Here is a 22347-nt window from a genome sequence, read left to right as displayed (position 1 = left end):
AAAAATACAGTGTATGCACAAGGATCAGCTGTGTTTTGATACAAGCTATTAAATATTTTAAACAAATGGTCTAAAAAATGAGTTAATGATTTCTGTTCTTTAAATGAAATGCCTTGCAGCAAAAATCCATCTTTTGAGTAAAGACGTGTTGTTTTGAGTTTGTGTGGTGCAGTGTGCTCAGGGTCCCAGTCAAAATTCCTATACAACCTGTCATCCCCTGGTTATTTATTTATTTATTTATTTATTTATTTATTTATTTATTTATTTATTTATTGCTTGCAGTTCTTAGGAGAGGCAGCATGAACACACTGGAAAAAGTTGCAGAACTCAAAACTATAGTCCATGCCTCATTCATCACCACCATTGCTGTTATTCTGCGCCCCCTAGCAGTGTGTAGCGTTCTGCAGTCTTATAAAGTTTTCCCCATTTAATTCTTTCATTGTTGGAAGTATGTCGTGTGCTTTATTATTATAAGTCACACAGCCATGCGGCTATGATCGTCAGAGTGGGTGGTCTAGAAGAAAATCCCACTCTGTGACCTTTTAACCTTTTGCGGTCGAATAAGCAGTGCCAAGCTCAGGTGTGCATGTGTCGGACGAGGGACCGTGCGTCCGATCTCTAACCCACCTTTAGTGAGTTAGTGGACCTTGAACTATTCTGCTCGTTCCCCGATTTGAAACGATTCTCTTTACCGTGACTTGAAAGTAAATTGCGAGCGCTCCCCATGCTGAAATGATCCACTGCCAGACCCATGAAGCCGCTGTGACTGTTTTGTTTTTATCTCAGGCTCTGAAGTACATCGGAAACAAAGTACGGCGTCAGCGCATGTGGGGTGGACCGAAGAAAACCAAGATGGAGGAGGCCAGAGAGCTGCTTGCTTCCACCATCCTCACCCATGTTCCTGTGAGCCTCTGTCTTTGTGACTTAAGCTTTTTACTTGAATTCATTCAGGGTTGAATTCTATGATTTTGGGGGGGTTCTTGCTTTTCATTGATCATGATTTAGTTACATTTTTCTCAAATGTAAATTGTGTTTTTCTGTGTTTCCTAGGTGAAGGAGTTTAACTTCAGAGCAAAATGCATCTACCTGGCTGTAATGGTGCGCAGGGTGATTCTCGCTCAAGGCAGCAACAAAGTGGACGATCGCGATTACTATGGAAACAAGCGTCTCGAGCTGGCTGGGCAGGTATGGATGGTGGATGTAATGCACAAATGCACACACTCTGCCTCTGAAGCAGCCTGAGTGACTGGAGATGAGACAACCACAGATTCCAGAGTCCACAATTATCTTGTGTACGATGGTCTGTTGGGTTCGATACTCGTATGAGCAGCCCCTCCTCCCTGTTTGGCACTTATTCACACCACCTCTAATTTAATTAAGAACGACTGTGATGGCCTTTTTAATGCTTCTTTCTTCAACCAAGACCTTGAAGAGTTTGAGATGAGGATGTACTGTGGGCACTAAGGCTTTTAACCGTTCCTTGTTTGAGAGGTGCTTTACTTAGTGTGCTGTTTTTACCATCTGACTTATCTTCTTAATAGGGCCTTTTTTCTCAATCACAATGTTTTCCGGAACTTTCAGATTTCCAGCCTTTGACTCCGGCTTCTCTTTCTCTCTTTTACACACATCGCCGCTCCTGTGTGAAACCGAACTCAGACCTGCATGCCTGGCTTCCTCCCAATCCTTCATCTTCCTCTTTTGTGTCTGCCCTCCTTGTCTTTTATTAATACCTACATTATTTGCCCCGCCGCTTTGTTTGTCTCCTCTGTGTTTTGCCCACCCCGTTTCCCAGCTCGCCTGCTTTTGTCGACGGCGAGATATGCAGCAGAGCAGAGGCAGCATCCAAATCCCAACCCAGCCGAGCTCAGGCCTTTCTGGCTTTTATTATTATTTAGCACAGCCATGACAAAAGAATGGCTGCCTTGACGGGAGCGATTGAGCTAATCCACAAGCCCTGCTCTGATAATGTAATTACCGCAGTCTTAAGTCCTTTAATTTCCCCCAACCCACCCTCTCTAGGGGTGAACTGTGTGTGTGTGAGAATAGTGAGCAAAGCAAGCCCTTTCAACAGAGCTTACACACACTCCCAACACTGTCAATCTCCTCACTCCTCAATTATGATTCATTGACATTCAACTAATTGGCCCTGCTGTGCTGCAGAAGCTTAATTTCTTTATTAATTTCAGTACGGCCTGCTTGTTTTGATGTATGCTAATATGGCTGAATGAAGGCAAGCTGCTATTGGAGAGTCTCAGAGAGGATGAGCGAGCCCCAGGCGAAAGGCCAGGTCAGCCTTATCTGAACACGAGCACACCTGGTTATTACACGCTGCGGCGCCCGGAGGGGTGATGACACAGAATGAGATATTGCAGGAGCCAGATGGAGTTAATAAAGTTGGTTGTTTTTGGAAGCGGCACTGGGGAATCAGAGCAACAAAGAGACGTGAAGTAGAGGAGTGCTGATGTATTAATGAGTTTAATGAACAGAGGTTTGAAAGCTCAAAGCACACTGGATTGTTTGATGCCTTAATCAACAAATTGCAGCTTAGTGCAGCGTTGTTGTTGTTCTTTACTACCTGCTTTAGTCACCGAATGGCCTGTTTTTGAACTTCTAGACTTCTGTGAAATCATGTATGTGCTGATTTGGTCTTTCCTCCAGCTTCTGTCTCTGCTGTTTGAGGATCTCTTTAAGAAGTTTAACTCCGAGCTGAAGAAGATCGCTGACCAGATCATACCCAAGCAGAGAGCGGCCCAGTTTGACGTGGTGAAACACATGCGGCAGGACCAGATCACGAACGGCATGGTTAACGCCATCTCGACCGTGAGTCTCTGCTGACTTCTGGTTTCCCTTTAATTTATGTCGGAGAGTTTGGGATGGTACGGTTGCAAAGTCATAAAACAATAGCTGGTTCTCAAATGTCTTAACGTACATGTGGCAGCCTAAGAAAACCCTTCACATGGTGAACTTTTGGCAAAGTTATGAAAACTACAGGCTTTCCTGAACTGGAACTCATTTCTCTTTTGCATGTATCTCAAGCACAAGTAACGTTATCACTGTAGTCTTGTTAACCCTAAAAGTGAAAAGGGAGAAAACTGCAATCCAGCTGTAACGGCAGACGTTTTGACAGCTGGTTTCTGATCGCAATCTGAACTGATTACCCTTATATACATTTTGCTATGGCACATTGCTATTCAGAAACTTGATCAAAGCACGAATCAAGTCATTTACACACGATGCCAGATAGGACATACAAGACTCGCACACCAATTTTTACTATCAGGAGAAAATCTTGTCAGAACCCACTATCCATTAAACATACTTTACTGGACTGCCATACCTCTACACATCTGAGGAACCTGTATTATTCAGCTGATACTTTTGAAAAGGTTTTTAATCAAGTCAATCGAAATGTAGTTTTAAAGTTTTTAGGAAAAATGTTTCTTAAACACCTTATTTAAGTCTAATTTAAATAACTAAACCTGGCTCCCGCCATGAATATAGCCTTGGAAGCTGGTATGGTGGGAAAAAAAAAAAGAAAGGAATAAAGGTGATCAAAGCATGACATTTGCTTTTAGAGATTTGTAAGCAGACTGACTGGAAGTTTGTGGGGGGGAAAAAAAATCAAAGTATGCTATAGGCAAGAAAACCAGCTTTTAGGCAAAGTTAGATTTATTTATTTTTGTTTGTTTTGGATATTTGCCAGAATTCAGCCACAGTGAGGTGCAACGGCTTTTCCCAAACCTTTGCCAGGTGTATACTAATATTAAAGTGCACTTTACAATACACGCATGTACCGTATATGCAGTACCAGATTTTTATTTTTTTTTTTATTTTGCAGGGAAGTAACATCTCTAGTCAAACACTAACATTTTGCCCTATGAGATAATACAGTACTTGATTTTAACCACATCAGAACAACATACAGTGGAGCAAGCATCAATTTTAAAAGCTCAGTTGTCTAAAAATTTGTGTCTAAATTGTGCTTGTGGTGGTGCAGTGGTTTTACTTGGTTATATAGGCTACTTAATACACAGCGGGCTTTGATGGCTCAACCCTTTCTGCTACATGGAGCAGGTTGCGATTGTGGAGTGCAGTAAGTGGAATTTGAGGGTTAATATTTCAGTTCCTTTTCATCTTTGAGAAACAACTGAAACTGTTACAGTGAGGACAGGGAAAATGACGGCCTTTATCTCTTGATGTCTTGGTGTTGATGGTTGTTGAAGCTCATAATTTCATGAAGCTATTTTTAGTTGGAAATTTCCAAGTGAAGTCCTGTGTGTTGGATTTCACACCTCTGTCTCTCTCTGTGTTGTTCTCAGGGGAACTGGTCTCTGAAGAGGTTTAAGATGGACAGGCAGGGTGTGACGCAGGTGCTGTCGCGTCTCTCGTACATCTCAGCCTTGGGTATGATGACGCGTATTTCCTCTCAGTTTGAGAAGACCAGGAAGGTGAGCGGGCCGCGTTCCCTGCAACCCTCACAGTGGGGAATGCTCTGCCCCTCAGACACTCCAGAAGGAGAGGTCAGTACAACATGTCTATTTAAAAGTTAAATCTCATGGACCAGATCTTAAAACCAGAACAGTCTGCACTTAACCTTCATGATCACTGCTTAACTTTGGAATATTGTCTCAGGTCATCTTTTTATATAGTAATAAAAAAAGTAGAATTTATGTATACTATATATATATATATATATATATATATATATATATATATATATATATATATATTTTTTTTTTTTTTTTTTTAATTGATCATAATATATCTTTTACACTCACCGACCACTTTATTAGTGCACCTGCTCATTCTTGGAATTATCCGATCAGCCAAAAAGCCCATGTGGCATTTTTCCAATCTTCAGCAGTCCAGTTTGTCTCATAAACACACACTTCCTGTTGCTTTCACTGTACTTACTGAATAATTTGTAGTAATATTCTGTAAGATTAATAACTAAATATTAAGCCGGTACTTTATGCAGTTAAAAGTGCTCATTTGATCTAAAAAGTACACTACCGGTCAAAAGTTTGGAGACACTCAACTGAAATGTTTCTGATCTTAAAAACCTTTTGATCTAAATGTGTATGATTTTAAATGTTTGAAATCGTTGTTGTAGACAAAAATATAATTGTGCCAACCTAATTTTCTAATAAAAGAAATTAATAACATTTTATTTACAAAAAAATGTGGGTTTTTTTTGTTTTGTTTTGTTTTTTTAAATGGATGATTTGATGAAAAGCAGCCAATAAGAATCCAGCGTAGGTGGGAACTCCTTTAATACTGTTTAAAAAGCATCTCAGGAGGATTCCTCAAGAAATTGGTTGAGAAAATGCCAAGAATACATTTCTGGACATTCTTGGCAAAAAAGGGTGTCTAAATTATTTTGGATTATTTATCACAACATAATTCCCATAGTTCCATTTGTGTTATTCCAGAGTTTTGATGACTTTTTATTATTATTCTAAAATGTGGAAAAAATAAATAAAAATAAAGAATGAGTGTTTGTAAACTTTTGACCGGTAGTGTATATTGGATGTTTGTGATTCAGGCTTGTGGTCTGGTGAAGAATCTGGCTCTAATGACACACATCACCACTGACATGGAGGATGGACCCATTATTAAGCTGGCCTTTAACCTTGGAGTAGAGGACGTCAACCTTCTGTGCGGAGAGGAACTCTCCTACCCCAGTGTCTTCCTCGTCTTCCTGAATGGTAACATGCACGCCTTCACATGCAGAAGCATCCTCTGGTCTTTCTTTATTTATTTAAAAAGAAAAAACCTTTTAAGTTTTTTGGGTTTTTTTATGTTTGTAAAAGTATCCCTTTTACACTGAGGGTTATTTCTTCTAAGATATAAGCATAACATTGTTTATCTACACTAATGAGCATGTCTTCTGAGCTACCCCACAAAAAGCAATTCGAGACTGTGTGTGGTTCTGGCAGGTAACATCTTGGGAGTGGTTCGAGACCATCACAAGCTCGTCAGCACATTCAGGTTGATGAGAAGAGCTGGCTTCATCAATGAGTTTGTGTCTATCTCCACAAATGTGACGGACCGCTGTGTGTATATCTCCTCTGACGGGGGACGTCTCTGCAGGTACAGAGCCTTGGTGTGCTCTCTGAACATTTCAGATTGTTTAGAGTCATTCTCTGTCTCTGTTTATTTCTCCAAATATTCATGTCTGTATTCAGATTTTAAACCAGAAGTGACCACGGCCCAAACCAGAACTGTTATGTTGTTTATTTACAGTGCCCTCCGTTAATATTGGCACCCTTGCTAAATATGAGTAAAGAAGGCTGTGAATTTTTTATTGTTTAACCTTTTGATCTTTTATTTTTTTAAAAATCACAGAAATACTCTGCTCTCAAGGATGTCAAACAATTAGAAACAAAACACGGGTTTATCCAAAAAATATCTTTGTTAAACATAGGTGTGCAACAATTATTGGCACCCTTTTAGACAATCCTTTGTGCTACCTCCCTTTGCCAAGATAACAGCTCTAAGTCTTCTCTTATAATGACTGATGAGGTTGGAGAATACATGGCAAGGGATCTGAGACCATTCCTCCATACAGAATCTCTCCAGATCCTTCAAATGTCAAGGTCACTCATTGTATTTACATTGATATGTGCATGGGACAAATATTTTAATCCCGCTTATTTTTGTTTGTAGCTGCCTGTGACACATTTTTCTCCTAATGTAGTTTGTACTGTTTTCCAAAATATATCTGATCACTCACCCACATGAAAGTAAAAACCTTCCGCTCATGTGACCTATCTACAGAAAAAAAAAATGACAGCATGCCTCCTGTTCATATACGTATTGTATCGTCAATCCGAACAATATGGGTAATCGCAACCATTCATAGTGGCTTATATCTTTTATTTTAGAGAGAAAGAGAATCTATTTCTGGTATTTGTGCTGTGATATTAAATGCTTGTTATCCTCCGTGGCACAACTGCGGTTTAGTGTAACACAAGCGTCTTGCTTTATTTTCTGTGTCGAGCCTGTTTCCCAGATAATAGTGAAAGCTTTGTTCAGTGCTGCTTGTGTTGTGCTTTCAGACCCTACATCATTGTGAAGAACGGGAAGCCGGCTGTGAAGAACAAACACATCGAGGAGCTGTCTCAGGGCTACAGGTGCACTTCAGTGGGATCAATAGTTGGACAAACACATTGATTTATTTATTTTTTTTAAAAAGAGGCTTGAATGAGTCTTTTTTCTGTTCTTCTTTTTGCCTTAGCGTTTTAGAAAATCTGTGTTACATATCATTTAAATAAACACACCTATTTATTTATTTCCATGCAGGAGTTTTGAGGACTTTCTACACGAAAGTCTGGTGGAGTATCTGGATGTGAATGAGGAGAATGACTGCAGCATTGCTCTGTATGAACATATGATCACCAAGTGAGGGTTATTTATTTATTTATTTATTTATTTATTCATTCATTCATTTATTTATTTTTATTAGTGCTTGTGGCTTGCTTTGTAAATTTAATGGTTATTTTGTAGGATTTTCACTATCTGCTTGTGTTTGTGCAGATGTACAAAAACAAAAGAGATCAGATTAACACCATGCATGCACTGAATACATAGTTGATAAGTCTTTTATTGTTGTCCCGTATACCTGACCGCTTGGATAATCTGGCAGGTGTTAGAACGCAGGCATGTGTTTACATGCACTCTAAAAATGTCAACGTATGTTTAACGGTGTGTTTCAGGTACACGACTCATTTGGAAATTGAGCCGTTCACTCTGCTGGGCGTTTGTGCCGGTTTGATTCCTTATCCCCATCACAACCAATCCCCCAGGAACACCTATCAGTGTGCTATGGGCAAGCAGGCAATGGGTAAGAGCTGTGCCCCCAACCTAATCATTTTCACAACTAAATAACTGTGTATCTTACACACAGAGTCACATGCACACACTCTGAGGCATATTCATGTTCACAGTCACATTCACACGCTTAGACACACTAAAGTAAGTGTGTGTATGTGTGTGTACATCAAACATTTCCTGCCTGTGTGTGTGTGTGGGGCAGGGAAAAGGGCTGCTACACATGGTCTTCCCAAGTGTCGTTAGCCATTCATTGTGTCTTGCTCAGTGTGTGTAGAGGGTTAGTGTGCTCAGCTGCACCAGCGAGCGAGAGAGAATACACACTGCTCCCTGGTTACCAGAACTACTCAAGCCCCACCCCCCCTTGGTCTTTACAAAACCAATGAGACTGCAGCTACGTTTGGCCCGACATCCTCGCCCTTGTCTCTTGTGGGTTTTTTGCGGATGGCCCCATACATGTGCAAATCTCTCCGTGTGGCCCCCGGACCTATTTTCACACACTGTGTGCTTGTACCCTGATTGTGAAGTAATAGCATCTGACAAATGTCAAGGCCTCAAGGGACGGCCGCTATTCTTTCATAACTTTGCCTGGGTGGATTAAGGAGATGGTCCTCTGTCAGTCCGCATCGTGCTGGAACACTGCGGCTAAAGATGCTGTCACTTTAAATGCACTCGCATCCACCAGCCTGAAGTTAGTTAAGCATGAAGAAGTTATTTAGGGGAGGTTTTTGGGCATGCAGATTTAGCCTAGTCTTGAATGAATTCTTCATTTACAATTATTCTTGGGTAAAGACGAAGCTTAGCATTGCAAAACCATCTTAATCAACATTTACAAACTTCTTAATAGTAGTAGTAATTCAGATGGAGAGGATTTTCATTTTCTATATATTTTAGGGCCATTTAAGGGTAGGGCCATTTAAGAATAGGACCATATAAGGTGATCATACTGACTTGCTACTACTAGATATTTAAGCAGATGAAAATAAATATTTCCCACCAGACTTGCACAATTTGACCTCACGTGTTTTTTCCCCTCCTTTGCCTGTTTGCCCATTCACTCTGAAGTGTTTCTATTTTCCACAGGCACTATTGGCTATAACCAGAGGAATCGTATAGACACACTGATGTACCTGTTAGCTTATCCACAGAGGCCCATGGTAAAGACCAAGACCATTGAATTGATCGACTTTGAGAAGCTACCTGCAGGTCAGAATGCTACGGTGGCTGTGATGAGCTACAGCGGTTATGATATAGAGGACGCTTTGGTACTAAATAAGGCCTCTCTGGACAGAGGTAAGAGTGCAGATCGGAACACAACACTTTTAGTGCTGATGACATAATTATTTGAAATACTGGATTTTTTATTTCCATGAGCTGTGAGCCGTAATCATCAAGATTAAAATAAAATAAGGCTTGAAATATTTCACTTCATGTGTAATGAATATAAAATATATAAAAATTCCACTTTTTGAATTAAATTAGAGGAAAAAATTAACTTTTCCGCGATATTCTCATTTTTTGAGATGTACCTGTAGTGCACCTTTTAAAGCTTTACTCTAAAAACTAATTATGGACCATTTTATGGACCTTAAAACAATTTTAAAGGTACATTATGGACACATTTCCAGGTGAACTATGCATATTAAAGGTAGAGAAGTAAAAAAGCATACCACCCTTTAGGGTACCACCCCAACATCATGGAACGGTACAGTTTAGTGGCATCTTTCTGAGACTGGGTCATAGAAAAATAACTTTTACCTTCAACGGTATACTCTTGCGTTTTTCAACCGGTTGGTTGTTATGCGTGCATAAATATAAGGAACTAGAGAGAGTTGGTGGCTGTTATGAGTTCAGGATAAAAGCTCCTCCTTAGGCAGATGCTTACTAGACCACAGCCACCATAACAGTCCGTACTTGGGGTGTGTGGCATCCTTGAGGATCTTTGTTGCTGTGGTCCTGCGCTGCATGGTGTAGATGTCCTGTAGGCTGGGTAGTGCAGACCTGGTGGTCCGCTTCGCAGCCCTGATCACCCTCTGCAGTGCTTTCTAGTTCCTGTAGCAGGCAGTGATGTTCCCAGTGTGGATATTCTGTATGAAATAAACAATAATAGTGATTACCTGTTTGCTTCCAAAGAATTTTTTTCCAGGCGCTTTAAATACCAATCAGCTAACAATTATTAGAGAACGACCTTTTCCGTTATCTACCATACTCACTGTGCTCATCTCGGTGCTCTACTCTTCCCATCACCTCAGGTTTTGGCAGGTGTCTTGTGTACAAGAACGCAAAGTGCACACTAAGACGTTACACTAACCAGACCTTTGACAAGGTCATGGGTCCCATGTTGGATGCAGAAACACGGAAGCCCATTTGGAGACACAGCATCCTGGACGCTGACGGCATTTGCTCCCCCGGTGAGCAGTCCAAAGATTCACTTCATGAGGGCACTGAAGGAGTAAAGGAGCTTGGAGCTGTTGTATTGTGCTGCATAAATTTATATATATTTATACACACACACACTCGCTGTGTAGCATTATACATACGCTGCTTAGAAGTACTTTTCCCTCATTAAACAGTATACATAATATCTCTGTGAATTTGGAAATAGGATAGGATTTCTATCCTGAGTGAGATTCTGGGCATGTGGATTGAAATCTGTGTGTGCACTGTGAACCAGGGGAGCGAGTGGAGAATAAGCAGGTTCTGGTGAATAAGTCCATGCCCACAGTCACGCAAACACCACTGGAGGGCAGTACCCAGCCAAGCCAGCCACAGTACAGAGATGTGCCAATCACGTGAGTTTGTTTGCCTCACAGTCAGTATGATTAGGCATCGTCACACTTATCCTGAAGTACCATTAAACTCACAAATGGTACTTCTATTATTTTATGATTTATTCTGATTAAATAGCTGTTTTGTTCAAATTTGTAAACACAGCACAAATCACTTCAGTACTTTCATGGGAGGCGAATATTCCAGGATAAGACTACACAATATTTTGAAGCCATTAGGACTGTCCTGGCGAGATATGCTGATTATTATTAACGTTACCAACTTCATCAACTTTTGTTCATCATTAGTATTAGTTATGTCCTATTGTGACTGTTTTGGCTACTGCTAAATCAACTGCTGAGAATATGATGAAAACCAAAAGTCTGATACTGAAATCCCACGTGTCTACCTGTGATCAATGCAAGCTAGTTTTCTAGTAGTTTACACACCAGCATCTGTTAGGGAAATTGCAGGTTAGTGAATTTCTAGCAAAAAGAGTTATTACTATAATAATCTGAGACTGAGAGATTTCTATTTTTATTTAAAACTGGAAATAAAGTTTATATAATTTTGAACAAATTAATCAAATGTTAAGTATCTTGAATATTCAAGATTCAAGATCCTACACTATTTCTTTGTCACTATTTCCATTTATGGCATTTAGCAGACGCCCTTTTCCAGAGCGACTTACGTTTTATACAACTGACTAGTTGAGGGTTAAGGGCCTTGCTCAATGGCCCAGCAGTGGCAGGTTGACAGTGCTGGGATTTGAACTCGCGACCTTCTGATCAGGAGTCCACGGCCTTAACCAATTTAAATTTCAGCAAGCAAATTTGTCTTATCCTTTCTATAGAAGCACCTATTCAGAAGACACTGTAATGTATTTGATCTAACTTGGACCATAAGGTTTTGCACAAACTGTGCCTATTGTCCCGTTTTAGTAGTATTGTACTGTCCTGTGTTTTTAGCACACGTCTGCAGGTGCACTTTGTGTAGAATGTTTGTAGATCTTATTTACTTCTGTGTCGTTTCATGTGGTTAGTGTGTTTTATGTAGCACCACGGTCCTAGAGGAACATGGTTTCATTTCACTGTGTACTGTACCAGCTGTATATTGGTGAGTTCATGCCAGCTAGAGTGCATGGTCACTGAAGCAAAAGAGAAACATGCAAAGTTATTCTGAAATTAATGTTTTGCTGAAATGTATGTGAAGATTCCACTTTTCACTCCTTATTGTGTAATAAATTTATAATTGTTTTTAATTAGAAAAGCTTGCACAATAGACACATTTTTCCTAGTGGTCTCAGACTTTTGGATTCCATTGCATGTCCTGTGGGTTAGATTCTGAGTATGTGTCTTGAATTCTGGGTGTTTCCACTTCCCAAAAATATGCAGGTAGGTGGGTTGGGAACTATAAATTATCCCAGGTGTGTATGCGTGTGCTTGATATGGACTGGCATTCCATCCAGGATATATTCCTACATCACATCCAGTGTTCCTGTGATAGGCTCTGGATCCACTGTGATCAGGATAAAGTGGCTACTGAAGATGAATGTAACACAATGCATATCCATGTCTTTATATCTATATATACATGTATTTATGAAGATTTCTGCTTCATTCATACTGTATATTCACATTATCCCTACTACTTTGTTTTAATGACATGGCAGATGATTTAGACTTTCCTATACACACAGGTACAAGGGTTCAACTGACTCGTACATCGAGAAGGTGATGATCTCTTCAAATGCCGAGGACGCGTTTCTGGTCAAGATCCTTCTCCGCCAGACACGTCGGCCTGAGATAGGAGACAAATTCAGCAGCAGACACGGCCAGAAAGGTACACCAGCATTCAGGACTCTCTCCAATCATTTGCTTTAAGTAGATGGTGTTAAAAGCATGTATTTGGTTTTAAGACCTAGCTAAAACATCACTGCCAGCTATTCGTATACGAGAGAGAGAGCGTGTGTGTGTGTGTGTGTGTGTACGCACGCACACACATGAACGTACAAAGGTCTTTTATTTTTTATTTTTCCCCTGCCTAGTCCCAACATGTATTCAGATTCAGGATCCTGCTCTCCACCTTCTTTTTTTGAGAGCTGTTTTTCAATTAATTAGCCCTTTGTCCCGAAGCAGCATATGCAAATTTATTACAGCCGCACTGCTCCTGGGAAAAAGTGTTTACAGGCCCCATTGTTTCTGCGCACCTCTGCTGAGAGCCCAGGCCACGATGATGGTTTAATCAGCACGCTAACTGGCGCCATGCATAATTCACTCATTTCATTAACCCGAGGTTGTCCTTGGGCACTCATCACAGCCCATGAGAGTGAGCAGAGGTCAGGGAGGGGTTAGCTGAAAACAGCCCGAGATGCTATTTACTGCTCTTTTTACCGGGACTTTTGGTATTTAAAGGAGTGGCACAGAGCTGAGAGACTGGGCTGACACAGGACAGTTTTTGTTTGAGAGGGTCAGTGCAGTTCTCTTGAACGCCTTTTGAGGTTTTGGCTTCCAGTCGCTTGTTTGGTGTCATTTAATGTGTTTTAGGAATGCATTTAAGCAGAATCTCCAGAGTGCTACTGAAAGGCTTTGGGGCTGTAAACTTTCTTGTTGGGATCCTTAAATTAATGGTTCTAAATAATGTAATTGTATGAAAGTGCAGCAGTACTAGACCTTTACTTTTTTAGTTTACACCAGAGAGTCCATTAGCTTCTGGAAACAGGTGTAAGCAGTACACAGGGTTCATTTCAAGATGTGGAAAAATATAGGATTGAGAATATATTGTTTTCTCAATGAATGACGGACCATTAAGTATTGAAATAAAAAACTTTTTTAAGGTATTCCCTTATTACAAAATAACCTTTTTATAATGCACATTCACGTTCATTTATGTTTTCCTTTTGTATGATGCAGTTACAATTACTAGGAAATCTAGAAAAAGACTTTAAAGTCCAGACGTTTTTCACAAGGAAAGGTTAAACACCCTGGATTAAACATGATTTTGTCTTTGATGCAGTAATAGTTTCATAGATACTTAGATTTTTCCTTCTGGTCTCATTTTATAGTAATTATAAACATCTGTTTTTATAGACAAATCATTTCAGCTGGATCCATAACTGACATGTGTACTGCTGTTGTAGTGGGTGAATTTATTTTTAATATATTTATTATAATAATAATAACTAATAATAAAAATATATATCTTTTATTAGGTAACATGATATAAGAAAATGAAGTAATGGCTTAGCGGGCAAAAAGCAACAGATTAATTGCTCTTTCTATTGCACTACTTTATCAGGGAGTTTTCCTAAGTTTGAACCATTTTTATGGCCAAGATAATAAGGGTACATTGTCTTCCTGCTTCACTTTTATTTCAGAGTTACATGTTCCAAGCAAATTATGTATTTGAAGGGAAAAAAAGCTGGCAGCTTTATTCTTACCAAGAGCCAACCGGGGATATCCCACAGTGCCCTGGTGCCAGTTATAGTAGGCAAGTTTCACTGGGGTTTTGTGCTTTACTGTTTATTTACATCCCCCTTCACAGATCCTGCTTGCTCTGACTGGTCTCATAAGCTCTGGTCAACAGAGCAAAATTGGTTAATTATTCACCAGTGACCCAAACACACAGACATAAACACACACACACACACACACACACACACACACACACACACACACACACTGGCTGAGCTGTGTTGGTGGGGCTCATTGTGTGAGCTGCCAGTGTGAGGCTGTATGGGGTGTGATGGAGGGCCGTGGACTCTTAATGCTGTTCTCCTTTTCTCCGCTGATTTCATGCCTCTTTTATCATTCACTCACATACCAAATAAACAACAGAGAATGTGATGAGAATTACTCTTTTTACAGTCTCTCTAGATCACTTTTTCCACTTTTTCTCCCCTTCTTTTGAATGCTTTACTAATTCTAGACTGCAGGTTTATTAAAGAAGTGTAGATATTTGTACTTGGTTTACTTTCTGCCTTTTCAGTAAGCCTCTGTGTTGTACTTTATCCTGACAAATTGATTACTTGATCAAACTAGGGTAAACAGTTTGCTGGATTATAGTGTACAATAAGTAAGGAATAAAACTAGCCGTGCTGCTCTAAGAAAAGAATCAAGAGCACAACGTGATCAGTTGCCACCCCCAAGTCGATTCGTTTCGACTGCACATTCCAAAGTGTGTTATTCCTCTTGCGTCACAGCAATTGCCCAACACTAACAATTGTTTTAATCCTGGAAGAATCTGTTTGTAGTTACTTTTATTGTTGTGGAATGTCCACCAAACAAGTTCATGTTATCACTTACGTTATAGCAGCTATAAAGAGTTGTTTCCTCACCTGCCTCTCTTCTCTCTTTCTTGTAATTAATAACCAAAAAATGCAGTTTGTTGTAAACCAGGAAACAACAAGGTACTTGCAGCAGCTGACACCTAAGACTCTGAAATGTGAAATAAATCTCTTTACAGAAAACTTCACCATATGAATAATTGCATGGTTTTTTTTTAAGTCTCTGAGATTTAGCTGTTACTATAGAAACAGTAACATATTCATAACCTGTGATTTGAGCTACAGCCAGCACCACTGTCAGAGCCATGCTGTTCTAGAAAATGAATAAACACTTTCTAACCAAGTAGATTTATGATTTCGACAACACTGTGGCATGTGTATATATTTCTGATTATGCATATTAATCTTTAACCCAGCTAAGCTTCATTGTAAATATAAAGCCAGCATTAATATACTCAGCAGCTTCACTGTGAGTAGTTCCAGTTTTATGCTTTAATGTACATGCTTTTTATATATATATATAATTCCCAAAGTTAATGACGTCAACATGATGTACATAGTCACTAGATCTCCTCAGCCTTGTCCTCACTTTACACACGGACATATTGCATTCCTGTCACGGACCGATCCTGTCTTTGTGTGTGGCATGGCACAGGGGAAGTTACAGAAGTCTAATCCCTCTCTCACTGTCCGGCTGAGCACCTCTCCTCACTTCCTGCTCCTGCCCACTCTCTTTTTACAACTTGCAAATGGCCCAATAATGTGTTTGCTGTGACGGACGGAAGAGTGTGGAGCAAACATTTGCGCTCACACACTGAGCTGTGCACCACTTCTGTTGCCCACCGTGTGAAAGGCTAATGCTCCTGCTTTGCCTTTTCTTTAAAGCCAGCAGACCTGATGATCACCATCGCATACATGTATCCATACAGCATGGGTAGCTTTTTAATTTCCAGCAGTAAACTGATTTTTATTGATTTTAGATCCAGGCATAGGTTTGCCGTACTTGCACCTAGCAGATGGTGTAACTGAGGGTCCTTGTTTCGTTGTGTATGAGACTACATATATTATTCATCATGTACAGCAATATGCCAATGCAAAGAATTTTTATTTTATTAAAAAATAGCCCGTAATATCAGTTTACAGTATATATTGTTAACACATTTAATGTTGTGGAACATCTGTGAAACAATTTAGTTATCTCTTAAAGAAAACATTGCAGCTCGTTACTAAGAGACGACAATGCTCTCCATCCTGAAGACTTTCCCATTTCAGATAACTTGGTTACACCTTTATCTCTGACTGTTGCAATGCGCTGACACTGGAGACTCCTTCAAAAATGCTACATAAGCGTTTCCTAACAGAAACCTTCACCATATCAACAATTACGCTTTTTTAAATCTCCACATGTTTATGTGGAGCATCCGTCATAATCCTGTATATAAACACTAACATAATAGAAGGAGTGCATTAATATAAGCCTGTGATTTGCCTTTCAGCCCCAACTGTACCAAGCTGAGCTGCTACAGAATATTACTCAACCCTCATTTTAATAATCAAATTTGAGAATAATAAAATAATAATAGTATAAGTGTAATATAACAACGCAGGACCATTTGTACCTAAAATGTTTCTATATTTGTCATGTTTTTATAAAGATTTTGTACTGATAAACCAAGCAGCTAGCACTGTAGGACAAAAGGAAAATGATGAAACATGAATACATTTCCTGAAAGAACTGAATAATTTTATATTTGCATTGATTTGGTCCTCTCTAATATTACATAAAGTGCTGTGAAAAAGTATTTGCTGTTTTCTTCTGTTTTTTGTGTACATCTCATACTAAATTGTTTCAGAAATTAAAACAAAATCGGAGTAAACACAAAATACAGTTTTTAAATGATAGTTATTTATTGAAGCAAAAAAAGGTTTCCAATAACAACTGGGCCGGTGTGAAAATGTTTTTGCCCCCATAGTTACCAATTCCCCAAATCTATGAAACTGCATTCAAAATGGGGTTCAGCTGGACTAGACACAACCAGGCCTGATTACTGCAAACCCTGTTCAATCAAATCAACACTTAAATAGCACTTTTTCAACAGCATGAAGTTGGTTAAAAGGTCTTACACTGTAATATACATATGCCAAAATTGAAAGAAACTCCAGAAATGATGAGGAAGAAGGTGATTGAAATACATCAGTCTGGGAAGGGTTACAAAGCTATTTCAAAGGCTCTGGGACTCCAAAGAACCACAGTGAGAGCCATTATCTCCAAATGGAAAAACTCTGCACAGTAGTGAACCTTCCCAGGACTAGCCGACCTTCCAAAATTCTTCCAAGAGCACAGCAACTACTCATCCAGGAAGTCACAAAAGAGCCAAGGACAACATCAAAAGGACCTACAGGCCTCTCTGTCATCATTAAAGTTCACTGTTCATGACTCCACTGTCAGAAAGACACTGGGCAAAAATGGCATCCATGGAAGTGTGGCGAGGTGAAAACTACTGCTAACCCAGAAGAACATTAAAGCTCATCTGAATTTTGCTAAAACACACCTTGATGATCGTCATACCTTTTGGGAGAATGTTCTGTGGACTAACGAGTCGAAAGTGGAACTGTTCGGATTATGCCAGATGTGACTGGACCCCTGTCTTCCAAACACCGAATTCCAAAAAAGGACATCATACCTACAGTCAAGCATAGTGGTGGAGTTGTGATGGTCTGGGGATGCTTTGCTGCTTCAGGGCCTGGGCAACTTGCAATAATTGAGGGAAACATGAATTCTGCTTCCTACCAGAAAATCCTAAAGGAGAATGTCCGGTCTTCAGTCCGTTGAAACCTAAGTGCAACTGGATTATTCAGCAAGACAACGATCCAACGCATAAGAGTAAGTCCTAGAAGGAAGTGAAAGACTGATCTCCAGTTTTCAGAAGCATTTGGTTGCAGATATTGCTGCTTTATTTTTATTTATTTATTTATTTATTTTTCTTCAATTAAAAAAAAAACTGTTTACTCGGGTTGCCTTTGTTTTAGGTTGCATTTTATTTGAACATCTAAAACTATTTAGTATGAGAGATGCACAAAAACAGAAGAAATCAGGGTAGGGGCAGATACTTTTCCCAGCACTGTATGAAAAATAATAAATGTAGATCCTTTTGAAATAATCACAGAAGTGATTATAATTTCCACAGTAACAGAAGCCTTTGATTTAGTGTTTAACCAACTCGTAATTTATAGATTTTTTTCAATGCTGTATGTTTCTCCTGCTACAGGTGTGTGTGGACTAATTGTCCCTCAGGAGGACATGCCGTTCTGCGACTCTGGGATCTGCCCAGACATCATCATGAACCCACATGGATACCCCTCCAGAATGACTGTAAGCTTCAGTCCAGTGGAAATCATTTCTTATAATTGTTAATTGAATAACATTGGAGTTGAAGTTGAATTACATTTTTATTTATATATATTCATATTCATTCATTTGGTTGACTCTTGAGAGAAAATACAATTGAGCAATTAAAAATTAAGAGCCTCAACCTAGGACCCAACCAGTGGCAGTTCGGCAGTACCCAGATTTGAATGTGCAAGCCATAAGCCTTAACTATAAAGTGACCACTGCATGTGTGTTACCCATCACATAGGAGCAAGGTTCCAAAACAAAACTCAATTTTGCACTAATACTACCTGCAGTTGTATTTCAGAAACTTTGTGTTGCACAGAATTATTACCACATTCAAAAAAAAGTCTTGTTTGGTATTCTGTTTAGATTACATTATTTTCGCTGTGTGCAGAAATCGATTTAGGATAGACCATTCATAAACCCACAAACCCATTGAAATGTTTTCAACCTCAAATATTTTCTTGCACTATAGTTGGAATTGCCACACAGTTAAAATGTGCCTTTAGTGCCTTGCATTTCTGGAGGTTATTTTTCCCCACTCAGTTTGATTGAAGTAGGATTTTTCAAAGTAATTCAGATTAAACGTCATTTACTACGTCTTTTGGTTCTACACCCAGTTTGAAGTGTGTGTTTGGGTGCACCCAGCAGGCTCTCCGATGGAAACTGGTGTAGAAATAGAAGAAAGGGATTCACCCTTTCAGTATCAGGAGGTCAAAGGCCATTCAGCCCCTTTTTGTGCAAAGCCACTGTGGTGCAGTGGACCGTGACCGTGTTCATGATGTCACATTCTCCAGCTGCAAAAGCACTGACGTCATGCATAGTTGATTTTAGGTGTTGAAATTCACAGCATAACTGGAACAGGATAATTATCACCGGCATGCTGAGGAAATAATGTATGAATGAGCTTCTTGGAGCATGAGGGCATTTACATTATTTTAATTTTATTTTTACATTATGCTAGGTTGGGAAGCTGATTGAGCTGTTGGCTGGAAAAGCAGGCGTCCTGGACGGGCGTTTTCACTATGGCACGGCTTTCGGGGGCAGTAAAGTGAAGGATGTGTGTGAGGATCTAATTCACTATGGATACAACTACCAGGGCAAAGATTTCGTCACATCTGGCATTACAGGGTAAGTCATTATAAGATCTACGAAAAATACATAATGCATTTATTATGAAAATACACACAGATTATTGCTGTGTGGTTTTTTTGTTTGTTTGTTTGTGTTTTACTTCTAAATTCAAATCTTTCCCTTAAATGCTGCTGTTCCATATTTAAATGTTTGTATTTGTCTTCTTTTTTTTATTTATTTGTCCACTTAATATGAGAAGTCCTATGCTCTTTGTGTTTACACAGAGAACCCTTGGAAGCCTACATCTACTTTGGTCCAGTGTACTACCAGAAACTGAAGCACATGGTGTTGGATAAGATGCATGCAAGAGCACGTGGCCCTCGAGCAGTGCTTACCAGGTATAATCATAGGGATGGTCACTAAATTCAGTTTAAAGCATTGAACATTTTACCACATTCTGAGAGTATGATATAGAGATTTTCATGATCTCCATTGCCAAGTGGCTCTCAATTCAATTAAATGAGTTACTCAAATAAGTTTAAAAAACAACAACAAAAAAAACACTAGCTAGAGGCAGCAGAGCAGTGGGTTTCATTGCCATGTCACAGCTACAGGGTTCCTGGTACTCTCCTAGCCCAGGTTATTGTCTGCATGGAATTTTCCATATTCTCCATGTATTCTTGTGGGTTTCATCTGGGTTCTATGGTTTCCTCCTGCCACCCAAAAAAATGCCCGTAGGCAGATTTGGCTACACTAAATTGCCCTTTGGTGTTGATGACTGTGATTGTGCCTGTGCATGGTGGACATCAAATCCAGGGTGTATTCCCTCCTCATGCTCAGTGTTCTAGGGATAGGTTGTGTCTGCAGGTCCGCTGCCAATGCGAAAGGTCATCAGTTTGTCATTCGAGTAGGAGATCCAATCTACAAATTTCTGGGTGAATTGGTGAATGCTTTTTCTGTTGAGCCATGTGGGAGCTCTCCTACAAATTAATTCCTTAGTCTTTGCTGAAAACAGGGTTCCATTGGTCAGCCAACTGGTACAATGAAATAATAATAAATAAATAAATAATTACAAAGATTAAGAACCTAGGCCATTGAACATAGCCCTGGTTGATGTTTACTATTAACAGTAGTGGTGTATGAAAAGGGATCCTGCAGAGATGGGAAATGGGCACCAGTGTATTTATAGTTCTGTAGTCAGAGTAGTAACCAATGGAAAAATGCTAATTGTGAATATTCATTACTGTCTTATAGTAGTTGTCTTGTAATGCCTTTATAGTAGGCACAATTTATACGAGTGCATGTGTGTGCATGGTTACACAGACAACCTACAGAAGGTCGTTCCCGGGACGGAGGTCTGCGTCTGGGGGAGATGGAGAGGGACTGTCTGATTGGCTACGGGGCCAGCATGCTGCTGCTAGAGCGCCTCATGATCTCCAGTGATGCTTTTGAAGTGGACGTGTGTGGCCAGTGTGGGCTGCTGGGATACTCCGGATGGTCAGTATTAAAACTTATTACATTTTGTTGTGTACAGAGTAACCGGATTAGGCGTTTCATTTTTCAACCCTGTTCTTTGTCTGTGTTTGTGTGCTGCAGGTGCCACTACTGTAAGTCCTCATGCCACGTATCATCTCTGCGTATTCCCTACGCCTGCAAGCTGCTTTTCCAGGAGCTGCAGTCCATGAACATCGTGCCTCGCCTGAAACTGGCTCGCTACAACGAGTGAGCTAGCTCTCTGACGCTGCTAAAACCCAATCCAAGAAAACACTGTACTGGTAAAGCTGCACTGGTGCAGATTCATGTCTCAGTCTTGTGTGTGTGTATATGTGTATATATAATATAATGACATGCTGTTGCAGTGGTTGTATAAACCATCTGAGCCTAAATAAGAGGTTTGAGACATTATTTGAAAATCTCTGCATTAAAATACAGAGGTTAGAATATAACTAGATACCATAATATTCCAAAATGTTGGCAAATTTTGTTTGCATGTGGAAAACGTGCCTACTTCATGATTTTTATTTTTTTATTTTTTTCAATGAAAAAAAATATTCATTGATTTGCTTGGACTATTCTTGTTTTCTTTTTGGGAATTGATGTATTTTATGTATGTATATGTAAGTAATAAATCATTATTTCAATTATTTACAAAAGTGTAGTGATGTTACTTAAATTTGTTGTCATCACTGCTTTATCAGTAAACCAGTGATTAGAGAGCAATGTGGAAATGGATGCCATAACCTAATTTATGTAATGTGACAAACATAACACTGATATAATGGTAATACAACTATACAAGAAATATGAAATATGGTGGCCGGATCATCCGTTTTCAGAATTCCTTGTTGGACAGATTTGGAATTAAAATTATTTCAAAAATATTTTCTAATTCCTTTCTGACAAAGATGCACAATGCAGTAAACGTGAAAAATGAACACATTTTGGTTTAATGATCAAAAGCTGCCTTAAATAAAAAAGCAAAAACATGCAAGTAAATTATTATTTTTTTAATCACCACCAATTATGCTATGTTATGATTGATATTATAATTTGATGAAAATGTCATAGATCAGATGCGCTTGCTGTTTACCAATGGTCCCAGAGTGGTTCTCCCCTTCACACCCACCCAATTTAACCTGTGCCAGTGATTAAAGGTCAATGAAACAGGAAGTGTTTATCCCAACTGGCCTGATGGTGGGGACTGAGGTGAAAGTATTGTGTGCCCTTGATTAAGTGCTAATGTGACAACACTGACAGGGGAAAAGTGCTTGTTGTGTTGGCCACCTTCCTTCTCTGATGCTTTTTTACACTAATAAAACCTCCACCATTCAAAGCTTGCCGCCTCCCACTAAGCCGTTCTTGAAGCTTTTGATTGGGAGAATGCTGCAGAAAGGGTACTGACAGTGACTCGCCAATAAAGGATGGAGGGATTTGGGGTGTGCTGTTGTCTCTTTTAGGCAACTGCACCTGTCCTAGCTAATGAGGGCCTAAT

At 39.6% G+C, this 22347-nt stretch overlaps 1 protein-coding gene across 1 annotated transcript in view; it reads left to right on the top strand.

Annotated features, from left to right (window-relative positions):
• Nucleotides 1-21499, top strand: part of polr3b (polymerase (RNA) III (DNA directed) polypeptide B) — a 31295-nt gene extending 9796 nt beyond the window's left edge. The window contains exons 11-28 of the mRNA XM_053622898.1: nucleotides 787-903; nucleotides 1051-1185; nucleotides 2659-2820; nucleotides 4320-4520; nucleotides 5546-5708; nucleotides 5940-6093; nucleotides 7062-7136; nucleotides 7306-7404; nucleotides 7719-7846; nucleotides 8917-9126; nucleotides 10086-10244; nucleotides 10508-10625; nucleotides 12302-12444; nucleotides 18157-18260; nucleotides 19246-19412; nucleotides 19640-19753; nucleotides 20679-20852; nucleotides 20952-21499. Coding sequence (XP_053478873.1) covers nucleotides 787-903; nucleotides 1051-1185; nucleotides 2659-2820; nucleotides 4320-4520; nucleotides 5546-5708; nucleotides 5940-6093; nucleotides 7062-7136; nucleotides 7306-7404; nucleotides 7719-7846; nucleotides 8917-9126; nucleotides 10086-10244; nucleotides 10508-10625; nucleotides 12302-12444; nucleotides 18157-18260; nucleotides 19246-19412; nucleotides 19640-19753; nucleotides 20679-20852; nucleotides 20952-21081 — 2553 coding nt within the window. The 3' untranslated portion in view covers nucleotides 21082-21499. The remainder of the gene's footprint in view (nucleotides 1-786; nucleotides 904-1050; nucleotides 1186-2658; nucleotides 2821-4319; nucleotides 4521-5545; nucleotides 5709-5939; nucleotides 6094-7061; nucleotides 7137-7305; nucleotides 7405-7718; nucleotides 7847-8916; nucleotides 9127-10085; nucleotides 10245-10507; nucleotides 10626-12301; nucleotides 12445-18156; nucleotides 18261-19245; nucleotides 19413-19639; nucleotides 19754-20678; nucleotides 20853-20951) is intronic.
• The last annotated feature ends 848 nt before the right edge of the window (nucleotides 21500-22347 follow it).

The sequence above is a fragment of the Ictalurus furcatus genome, chromosome 4, assembly GCF_023375685.1.
Source record: "Ictalurus furcatus strain D&B chromosome 4, Billie_1.0, whole genome shotgun sequence".
Taxonomy (NCBI): Eukaryota; Metazoa; Chordata; class Actinopteri; order Siluriformes; family Ictaluridae; genus Ictalurus; species Ictalurus furcatus.
This window is presented reverse-complemented; position numbering and strand designations above follow the sequence as displayed.